The sequence below is a fragment of the Pithys albifrons genome, chromosome 20 (genome assembly GCF_047495875.1).
Source record: "Pithys albifrons albifrons isolate INPA30051 chromosome 20, PitAlb_v1, whole genome shotgun sequence".
Lineage (NCBI taxonomy): Eukaryota > Metazoa > Chordata > Aves > Passeriformes > Thamnophilidae > Pithys > Pithys albifrons.
Genome location: NC_092477.1, coordinates 7,572,302 through 7,583,339, shown reverse-complemented (window position 1 = coordinate 7,583,339; position 11,038 = coordinate 7,572,302). Strand labels below are relative to the sequence as shown.

At 53.1% G+C, this 11,038-nt stretch overlaps 2 protein-coding genes across 2 annotated transcripts; one reads left to right on the top strand and one right to left on the bottom strand.

Moving 5' to 3' along the window:
* Positions 1-1,022: 1,022 nt before the first annotated feature.
* On the bottom strand, positions 1,023-5,240 carry TRUB2 (TruB pseudouridine synthase family member 2). Its single transcript, XM_071574273.1, has 8 exons — positions 5,104-5,240; positions 4,559-4,687; positions 4,354-4,428; positions 3,777-3,838; positions 3,378-3,459; positions 2,764-2,836; positions 2,190-2,326; positions 1,023-1,449 (listed from the first exon to the last, which is right to left on the bottom strand). The coding sequence occupies exons 1-8, from the start codon at positions 5,195-5,197 to the stop codon at positions 1,160-1,162; spliced, it is 942 nt and encodes a 313-aa protein (XP_071430374.1). The 5' UTR covers positions 5,198-5,240; the 3' UTR covers positions 1,023-1,159.
* COQ4 (coenzyme Q4) lies at positions 5,218-10,766 on the top strand. The gene is made up of 7 exons (XM_071574274.1): positions 5,218-5,336; positions 5,513-5,694; positions 6,153-6,249; positions 7,889-7,991; positions 8,104-8,233; positions 9,040-9,133; positions 9,562-10,766. Exons 1-7 carry the CDS (start codon positions 5,263-5,265, stop codon positions 9,722-9,724), a joined length of 843 nt encoding a protein of 280 aa, XP_071430375.1. The 5' UTR covers positions 5,218-5,262; the 3' UTR covers positions 9,725-10,766.
* Positions 10,767-11,038: the final 272 nt, after the last annotated feature.

The following is an 11,038-nucleotide window of genomic DNA, read 5'->3' as shown; positions in this document are numbered from 1 at the left end:
CTGGCTGTTCTGCGCAGCCCAGGGAAACCCACAACTGAGAGATTCCAGGGTCTGAGTTCCTGGCATGCTTCAGGACGGGACTGCACCGTTTCCACTGAGGTACTTCATGATAGCCCCTCTGACTGCCCCTCCCAGAGCTGCTCTTGTACCTTCATGGCTGTCACCTGGAGGATGAAGTATACTGGCTTTTGTCCCAGTTAGGAGAGGAACAGAACAGATCTTCTGCCTTCTATAAATAAGTCTCCAAACTTGCTAACTAAGTGTATAGCTGGAAAAACACTGAGTGCAATGATGGTAAATGTAATTCAGATTTTTAACTTAAATTTAGAGTGTGCCTCTGCCAAGTCAGACCCAGCTGTAATTTGCTGACAGACCAAGTGGCATCACAGAGTTTCACCAAAGGGCAGGACATGCTGTCTGCACGGAGCTGCTGCAGAACAGGATACCAAAGACCTCTCAGCACCCTTGGCTCCTCAGGAAAAAAAGGTTAAAAAAAAAAAGTAGCACATACTGGGGGCTGTTATGAGTCAGTGTATTCATGGATGAGTCCTGAACTAAGAACTGGCCTCTTCCTCCCCTTAGGTCACTTTCAGTTTTATTTCTTGTGTATCCTGTGCATCAAGCCCTATTACAAGGCACTTTTCATCACACACACCTACTCTGGATATAACCCTGTCCTTGCATTGCTTTGGGTAAGCTGTTTTCTCCTGCACATCCCTCATTTAGCCTGACTTTGAGTCTTGTGTCTGAAAGCAGGGCTAATGGAAAGAAAATACTCTAGCACAACAGAGGGAAAATAAAATCCATGTAGTAGATAAGTTATGCTGCCAGTTGCAAAGAACAAATCTGTGCAGTCAAGGGAATACAGCTCTCTAAGACGCTATTTCCTGCTGCTGAACAATTCGGGAATGGGCTTTATATCCCTTAGCAACCTAATGTTCTCAAAGTCAACAGGAATTTTGGCACAGCTACCTCCCGTTAATGAACTGTTTGTGATGCTTTCAAAAAACTGATACAGCCTGTCACTGGGAAAAAAAAGCCTCTGATTAAAATCATCTCAAGGAAAGGGTGGAAGTGAACTGCAATTAACCTCTTTCCTTCTGCCGTCCATCAGGGATTGCTGCAGGGGTTGCCTGTGGATGTCTTCCCCTCAGCCCACTCAGCTGTCTGTGCTGCGGGCCATCTCCACATCCAGCTGATGAAAGGGACTGTTATCCTGATGTCCCAGTGTTTTCTCTAGCTCTGTTTCCACTTTCAGCCGACAGTTCCGAATCGCATCCTGGATACTCCGCAGGTCCCACTGGGTTCTGGGCAGGGCATCGTCCAGCGTGAAAACCCCATCGCGCGTTCTCCGCACTTGGGTGCACACGGCCGAGGATTTCAGCTCCAGACCAATCTCATGAACTATTTTCCGGAGGTACTGCTGGGTCTCATGCAAGCAGTGGATTTCTAGGAGGACAGAGAGACTCCTTCAGAAGAAGCAAAGCTTTGGCACAAGCTCAGACTTTGTAAATCCAGACATCACTCATAGTTATGCTGAAAGAACTGGTTTGACAGAAGAGATTATCTAAGATATAACATTGTATGATTTTCTGGAATACTGCAGGGTGTTTTAGCCTCTCCCAGGGTGAATACTTCAGAAGACAAACCCATAAATACAGGAGAATAATACAGAAATGTAGGTATTTCAAAGGGGATAAGAAAAGGCACCTTTTTAATAAAACAAGTAATTCATGAGGAGAAGACTGGCTGCAGGAAAGCAAACCATACCTTAAAAAAAAACAAGAACAAAACCAACAGCCCAGCACTGAAATGCATTAAACTCAATCAGTGGGATAAGAGGAATTTCGCCCCATAGGTATTCATGATGCAAATTTTCTGGCCTCAGTCTTGGAACTGGAAGGGAAAAACTATGAGCTGGGTGCACAGCTGGATGGATTTACCAAAGCAGCTTCAGTACTGTGAGGATTCCAGATCTTTCAACCACCCTGAAGAGCTCACGGAATGAGGAGATGCTTTGGTGACTTTGGAAGCCACAAAACATTACATTTTCTACAGGGATTATAAGTTGATAAAAAATTCCCACCAACTCATTTCACATTAATCATGAGTAGGACACTGATTTTTACCAACTTATTTGCCATAACCCATACTCAAGAGTTCCCCAGTACATTCTGTGCCAGTCCTACCTAGCTGGAACTCTGGAAGTGCAAACTGGAGGCATCGGATTGCTGTGATTATCGGGGGGCTTTTTTCCATGGGGCGAATCAACCCTTTGACAGCCAGCTCATAAGCCTCTTGTGTTTTCATATCAATGTTAGAATACCTGGGAAAACAAAAAAGGGAGCAACACTTAGTACTTCTCTCCAGTGGGATTCAAAACATCACCCTCAAAAAAGCAGACCTGCAGTTTTTATTCTTAAAATTGCCTCTCTGTTGAGTTTTTGCATATATTTTAATGGTGTGTGTACTGTCAGTAGTGTAGCACAGTTTGGGAGGGAGGTGTCATGTCTACATGATATTTTTGTCAGCCCTAATGTAGCAAATTGGTCCTAAAAACAGCTGGAGATTTCAGGATACAAGGACACTTAACTGCAGTCTCTCTCACCAGACCACACAGCACTGAGTAACTCCTCTCTGTCCCTGGCAAACATTCCAACCTTTAAAGCCTTCGATTATGGGAACCAAAACCCTCTCATTGGCTTTAAAGACCAGCAAATGGCAGTGGGATCAGGTCAGCTCATTTCCCTGTTGGATACGAACATCAGCAGGGCCTTGTGATTTGTCCCTTGAATGACAGCAACAATCCGTTCCAGCTTCTCCCTTGTGATATGATCTGCAAATATTAAGACAGAAACAAAGACTAAATTATCCATCCAGAAACTGGGAAGAGACAGCAGCCTGAAATGTGCCACTGAGGTATTGCTGTCCCTTGGGAAGTCACATCAAAAGGGGCTGATGAGATGTGGCCTCAGCAGAACCACCTTCCCTGTCTGCACATGGAACAGCACAGCACTGGACTGTGAAGGGAAGAGTTATTTTGCTTAATTGATTTCAAGAGACTGATGCTCCAGTTTCTCTTATCGGGTGTTTGAAGAGTTTCATTCAATGAAAACTTGTAGCCACTATCTCCAAGTGTGATTTACAGACAGATCTGGGTCTTGGCCAACCCAGTAGCAACCCGTGACCAGCACTTGTACTGACTTTGGTTATTGTGGTTAGATTTAGAACAGGGGCACTATGACATCAACAAGGACTAAAAAGCATGCAAGGTGTAGCTTTTGTCACTGTGCAATTCACCTGGTTAAATGCTTTGCAGTTACCATGCTGTTTGGTGTTCTATCTTTAAAACAGAACACATCAAATGATTTTCTTACCAAATGTTGTCTTCTCTATTAGCTTCCCTGTGTCTGAGAAGTCATCAGTGGCTTTACCAAACATGCCACTAACAGTGTAAACCTGGAAGAAAGTCAAAGAGTACAGTTTATAAAAAATACTCTCAGCAATTGAGTAGCAGTATTGTGCCGTGCAGCTGCTAGGAGTGCAGGCAATGTGAGTGTTGCACAAAAAGACAGCAGCATCCTAGGAGCAAAACCACACAAGAAGATGCTCATGTGAAGGATGAAATTCTGGACTCTGAAAATCTCTCAACAGCATTGTTGGGCTTGAGACCCAAAAGCAGTGTCACTGTCACAAGGCCATTCTGGCACACTGGGGCAGGCCAAAGTGTGTAATCACACTCCAATGCTCTGAGGCCGTTCAGAGCCAGCACCTACCTTGGTCAGGTGGCAGTTGTACAGGTCAGTGAACAGCTTGTTCCCGTGGCCAATGCCAAGCACTGAAACACAGAAGATCGGGAACCACATAAAATCGCTGATGTGCACTGCATACTCACACCATTCCTTCCCCTGGACAGGGCTGTATCTCTTCAGATACCATGTCTGAGCAGTGCTTAGACCCCCAAATTACTGCCTATCATGAAAACTATAAGGCTGTAGCCTGAGCTCTTGGATTTCCCAGAACTTTCCATCCAGGTATTTGGGGCAAATACTCAGCAGTGCCACAGCAAAGCCAGTTTGGGTGGTAGAGCAGACGGGGAGTTATGTGGCAGATTTGGAGGTTGGTGTCCTCCCCCAGCAAAGCCCCGTGTGCTGGGGTGAAGGGTTGCTCCCATCTGGCATTGCCAGCAGCTTGTGGGGTGTTTCTTCTGTTTTAGCACTTATACTGCAGCTGGGCTGTGACACCTGCAGGCTGCCGCTGTGCAGTGGCTGAGCATCCACCGCTTCTTCCCCCCACAGAAACCCATCACCTCGCAGCCAGCGGGACACGGAGCCGCTCCGGGATGAGACCCACCGAAGACTCCCGAGGCCTTGGCATCCAGCCGGTGACCCGCTCCGATCTTCAGCCGCCTGAACCTCGGGCCTTGGACTGCAGCGGAGACAGCGCTGGGGTCAGTTCACAGAGCCCACCTGAGGCTCCCCCCATCTCCCAGCTCCCATTGTCGTGGGGCTCCCACTGCCCCCTCCTCCCCCAGCCGGGGCCCCGTGGCCGCCCTTACCGAGGGGGTGGTCTGCCAGCACCGGCACCCTGGTGGGCACCAGCTCCACGGCCCCTCCGCCCTCCGGTGCCGGGGTCGGTAGGAAGCGGACGTGCTGCCGTGGGGCGCGTCGCGGCGCCGCGTTCAGCTCTGCGAGACATGCGGGGGGACGGTCAGGGGCGGCCGGCGACCCCAGGGGATGGGACGACACGATGGATGCGATGTGGAGGTGTCCCGCCGCCTCCCGAGGATAGGATGGGATAAAGGGGCGTCCCACTACCAGCCCCCAAGGATGGGATAGGGGGTGTCCCACAGCCAGCTCCCAGGGATGGGATGGGACGGAGTGGGATGAGGTGCAGGGGTGTCCCATCGCCAGCTCCCGGGGATAGGATGGGATGGGTCGGAGTGGGATGGGATGCAGGGCTGTCCCATCACCAGCCCCCAGGGATGGGATGGGACGGAGTGGGATGGGGTGCAGGGGTCCCATCGCCAGCTCCTGGGGATGGGATGAGTCGGGACTCGCCGCTGCTCCCCGGGGGTGGGGTTGGGGGTCCCGCCGCGCTCACCGCGCAGCAGCCGCGTCTCCACCGCCTCCCGGACGCGGCACCAGGTCACCCCCGGCGGCTTGTACACGGCGAAGAGCCCAGACAGCCCCGCCATGCCGCGCTGCCCGCCCGCTCCGCCCCGTGCGGGCGCTTCCGGGGCAGCGGCGGGGCCGGGACGGGATGCGGCAGCTGCTGCTGCGGGCGGCGCGGGTGGGGGTCCCACTGCTGCGGGCGGGTCCCGGCTGCCCAGGCAAGTGATGCCCCCCGGGCCTACCGCAGCCCCCCGAGCGCTCGGGCCGGTCCCTCACCCGGGTCTGTCCCTCCCTCGGGCCGGTCTCTCACCCGGGTCTGACCCTCCCTCGGGCCGGTCTCTCACCCGGGTCTGACCCTCCCCCGGGCCGGTCTCTCACCCAGTGCTCCCCGCAGGCAGAGCCCGGCTGAACCACAGCGATCCGCAGGGCTGGGATGGACGCGGCGGGGAGGAGGAGGAGGACGTGGAGGAGGAAGGGTGGCCCCGTCTGTACCCCGGGCACATCCCCACCAGCCCGCTGCAGAAGGCGCTGCTGGCCGCCGGCTCCGCCGTCATGGCGCTCTATGACCCCTACAGACACGGTAAGCACGGCGAGGGCAGCGCCTACCACAGACGCCCAGCAAACCCCGCCACGTGCCTCCTAAAAGCTTCACAGGAAAGTTTATTTCTCCCTCTGTTGGGTGACACCTCTAGTTATGGGGTAAGCACAGGCCTGAGAGCTGGCCCGGAGCAGGAGAAACACCCCAGTGGTCTCCTCGTGACCATCTGTGATGCCACCCAGCCCTGTTCCATTCATCCATGGTCCCTCAGGTCTCATGTCTGCACCTACATCTCATCCCCAGGAAGGGTCATGTGAGTGACACCAGAGCAGAGTAGCCCTGAGGCTGAAGATCTGTGGTTTGTGGGGTCCCTGCTTTTCCACAGGCTTCCTGCTTGCTCCTGGTCAATGGTTTCATTGCCCTGTTTCCTCACCTGCTGAACGAGGACAGCTGGATGTTGCAAAAACCGCTCTTGGGTCACTCTCTGGTCTCTCTTTCAGACATGGTGGCAGTCCTTGGGGAGACCACAGGCTGCCTGGCCCTGCCCAACCTGCGGGACAAGATGAAGCACCACCCTGAAGGTTACCGCATCCTCCAGTGCGTCCCTCCCATCCCTCCTGCCCTCACTGTGTGCTTCCTGGTGGGGAGGGAGACACGACACCAGGAACATTCCTTGGGCCCTCAAAGGCAGAGCTTGAAAGCAACCCAGGTGTTTTGTTAGCTCTAGCCCTCCAGGCTGTTTATTTCCCTTTATTTTGAACGATCCCAGGAGCCCCGTGACACATCCAAGGGCGGGCACTGCTGCCTGTCTGTTCTGCTTCACTGCTGGAACTGGCAGCTGCCAACACCAAGAGATGCAGCAGCAGCTGCAGGGAAGAAATTCATGGATGTGGATGCTGAGCAGGAATAAGAACCCACCATATCCATGGATTTCTTCCTTATATCTGCTGCTGCCTCTCCTTGCAATGGAGACTTCATCTCTGCTGGTCTCTCTCCTCCTTACACACCTCCATATATTCTTTCCCAGTGCCCACAGCATCTCCCCAAGCTGTGAAATGAGGCCACTTCTCTTGTTTTCCTCATTAAGACATGATCACTTTTGCTTCCACCTCTGCAGGGACTTGTTGAGCACAGCAAGGCTGAGGACCAGGAGGGATTTCTCTTACTAACCAAGCTCTCACTGTGTATCTGCTTGCCTTCTCCCTGCTCCCTGTCACGTATCATTCCTGCCACTTGTGTGTTGTTTGAGTTATGCCACACAGGGGCTAGAGAAAAGCTGCCTTTTACCATATGTTTGTGCAGAGCAGCCTGATCCTGGCTCTGGATGTAACTGGAAAAGCATATGGAGCACCAGGATGCATCTGAGATCCAGAGGAGCTGCCCAGGGAGAGGGAAAAGCAAAGGCACTGAGGGCTGGAGAGGGATACCCCCACCTGTTCCTTGCCCTGTGGTATTGCAGGGATTTTCAGGGGTTCCATTTCTGCACACAGGTCTGTTTTTTTATCCCCCAAGCTGCTGAGGTCCCTGTGACATCAAATACAGAAGGAAGTGTCTGGGGAACCAGTGTGAAGCTGGTGCCAGTCCTGCTTATCTCCCTGGCACCTCTGCTCCAGGAGCTGGGCAGCTCTTCTGGATCCACTTCAGGGCTTTTATCATAGGAAGAATTTACCTTGTGCATGTAAATAAAAAGGCTTTTGTTCACTTCCACAACTGTGAGGCACTTGTTTGCCAACAACCTGGAGAGCAGACCTTTTCATGTGTGGCTGCCACGTGGCTGGTGGTGAAAGCCTGAGCAGGATTGAAGTTAAACCTGTGTTTAGAACAAATTCCCTCCCCTCTTTAGGGCTGTTACTTTGAAGCTCTGGCTGCTTTTCAGGGAGACTAAAAAGCTCTGCTCTGCAGTGCTGGCTGTTGCTGGGGGCTGTGCCTGGCTGGCAGCCCACATGGCAGCAGTGTTTCAGTGTAGAGGACACCAGTGTTTTTCCCCCCAGAGTTGCTACAGGGGCACAAGAGGAAACCTCTTTAATTGCCAAGACTCCAGGTAGATCCCTTAAGCAATTTGTGTCCCAGCCTCAGCAACAGAAACGCAGGCAGTTTTGTCCCTGCAGTGAGGAGTCAGGATCCACACAAGGAAAAAACAGAGGCAGGGGATGGGGGTTTCCAAGGGCTCCTTTACTCCAGAACTCTCTGCTGTGGGTTTCACTAGAAGTCTTGCTGACCCATGTTTTGCTTTCAGGGAACGGCCTCGCATCCGTCTCTCCACCCTGGACATGTCCAGGCTGCGGGGGCTGCCAGATGGCTCACTGGGCCGAGAGTACGTCCGGTTCTTGGAGGACAATGTGAGTGTGGGGTTTCATGGCACGCAGATTTCTGTGGCTGATTCCTGCGCTGGGAGCACAGTTATGCTTTACATGGAGATTGGAGCCATGGAGGATCTCTTTGGATTTGCAGAAGGTTTCTCCAGACACCCGGATGCCACCTAAGTTTGTTGATGATGAAGAGCTGGCCTACGTGATCCAGAGGTACCGGGAAGTCCACGACCTGATGCACACCCTCCTGGGCATGCCGACCAACATGCTGGGTGAGCAGCAGTGGGCTTGGGGACTGCACTGCCAAACCCCCCTGATGCTGCTTGGCTGCCTCTCTCAGGAATGGACCAGGCTGGGCTGGTGGGACTCCTTGATCCTCAGCCCCATTTGGTGTGTGGGGAGGTTTGCAGCATCACTGTCCTGCATCACTGGCTCTGTAGTGACCGAGAGACCATGGGTTGTCACCTTTTCCCTGCTGGGAGATGCTCTGCCCAAGCCCTGGCCACAGGCAGTGGCTGGATGGGTGGTTGCTGCCTGGCAGGCAGGGTGGCACAAAGGGAGGGATGTTTCGCAAGTTTTGTGTGAAGGCAGAAGGGGGTTCCTTGTTGCTCCTTATGCTCCTTATCTGCACGTCTCTGTGTCCTTTGCCCTCATTTTGTGTCTGACTCAATAGGAAGTCACAAGTGGAGCCTTGCTGGTACCTGTGGGAACTGGTGTGACAGGTCTCCTACACCGGCTTTGGCTGAGCCCCAGCAGCTTTTGTAAAAGGCCTGTCCTGTGCCAGGAGACCAAGGGAGCCACATGGAGCATCAGGCAATGGCATTGCTAAAGATCTGCAGGGAGCTGGCCTGCCTGGGATGTGTTCCCCAAGCTCACAGGGTGCTGTCCCTCTGGGGTGGGTGGAGTGTGACAAGGCTTATCCTGGTACAGAATGAGGCCATGGCCAGGCTGGGGAAGCACTACTGAGTAGCCATCCTTAGGAAGGGCAGATGTGCAGCCTGCGTTGTGGGTCCTCAGGGCCCTGTCTGGCCCTTTGCCGGGTGTTCTGCCTGCTCATGGCCTCCCTGCTCCCTCCCAGGTGAGGTTGTGGTGAAGTGGTTCGAGGCCGTGCAGACGGGGCTGCCCATGTGTGTCCTGGGAGCAGCATTTGGCCCCGTCCGTCTCAGCACACGGTAGGTGCCCATCTGTGCCCCAAGGATGTGCCAGCCTGGGTGATAATTCCAGGTGTCCTCTGGGGATGAAGAGGGGACACTGCTGGTGTGCAGTGGGGAGCCGATCTGGGATCCATTCTGTGAGCCTCCTGCTATCTCCGCTTCCCAGGGAAGCAGTGACAGTGGGAGGCACAACTTTGCACATCTGTTTTGGTGGCTCAGCAGTTGCAGAATGTATGTTTTGGTCTTGGGTTTGGTGCTGACTGTAACCTTCCTGGCACACCATCCTCTTCTGTGCCTCAATTTCCCTGGTGAGTTAAGCAGAGGGGATGCTGGAAAGGTAGAGGGTTACATGGGACACATGGTTTTGCCATCTGGGGACTTGGAGAAGGAAATCCAAAACCAAGTATGGATCTCAAAACTGCTACCACCTGTATTGTTTGTTCCAGAAAGCTGCAGGTCCTGGCCACCGAGCTGGTTCCCTGGGCCATTCAGAGTGGGCTCAACGCCAGCTGTGTCCTGAATGTCTACTATGAGCAGCGCTGGGAGCAGCCAGTGGAGTCCCTGCGTGAGGAGATTGGCATCTTCCCTCCCCCAGCCGTTCGAGTGTGAGAGTTTAGGAAGGGCTCAGGGGATCCCTGTTGGCAGGCAACAGCCATTCCCTGCCCTGCTCCATGCCTGGGAGCACAGCATGGCTGTGGCTCTGCTACCAACCAACCACCACAGACCTGAGGGCTGAGTTTTCTCCTATCAGGAGCTGGCATCATCCTGTTGGTAGAGGTCAAGTAGCACTTCTTGTGCCATGACAAAACTGGACCTTTTTTGCTCTTGGAAATTTTGGTTGAGGGCTATCAAGCCCTGATGTGCCTTTGCCAGCTGGATCTGGCTGCTCAGGTTCTCTGGCAGCAGCACTCTGGTACTGATGCTCCCAAGTGCTGGGATGGAGAGGGAGCATACTGCAGGACACTGGTGCCTTGGCTTTCTGCAGCTCTGGGCCTGTGCAGGTAAATCCTTCCTCCCACCTTCCCCAGGAAGATCAAGGCTTAAGATCAAGGCTTAAAATCTTGGGGCTGCCCTGGACTGGAGCTAAACAGGTGATTTTCAAAGCAACATAGGGGCAGGTTTTGTGTGTGCAGTGGTGAAATGCCATCTTGAACAGGTGTGTGACTGGTCTCCTGTTGGTTCATATGGGATGTGCTTCACTCATGCCTTGGTGACCAGACGGTGTGTGATTGTGTGTCCATGGGGGCAGGCAGGGAAATACCTTTGGATATTATCCCAGCTGTGTTGGCTGTTTGCGAGCTGATCCCAGTCTGCCAGGTCTCCCTGTAGTCCCTTCCCATCAAAAATTCTGAAATCCACATGATTGTGCTGGATTTTCAGTAGGAATCATCCCTTCCTTGGGCAACAGTATGACACAATTAGGAATAAGGGGTTGGCTCCAGAGAGCGCAGAAACAGCAGCTGCTCGTGCTATGTCTGGGAGCTGATTGCTGTCTGGGTTGATTAACAGGGCTCCAGACTGCCAGCAGCCCGGGAGCAGAGTTTCTGGATGTGAGGGCAGAGAGCTATGAGGCCAGAGGGTCTTTGTACATGTGTGTTTGCTGTTGAAATTCCTTCTTGATTAATAAAATCCATGTTGGGCTTGTGGTTCATTCTCCCTGTCCTGCCCTATCTCCCCTCCTGAGAGGGACATCTGATGTGGAATCTCACCCCTCTTTGGCTCCAGTGGCTTCTGCTGTTCTTTGTGGTGGTAGGTGATGTCAGAGCACAAAATGGCCTATGGAATCACATCTTTCCAGCTGGGATTTGGGATGGCTGGGCTGTTGAGTGGCATCTCTTGATGATCATTACAGAAGGGCCCAGAGAGGGAAGGATTGGAGTACAAAGCACAGAGAGGCTGAGGGCTTCCTAAGGTCATCCTGGT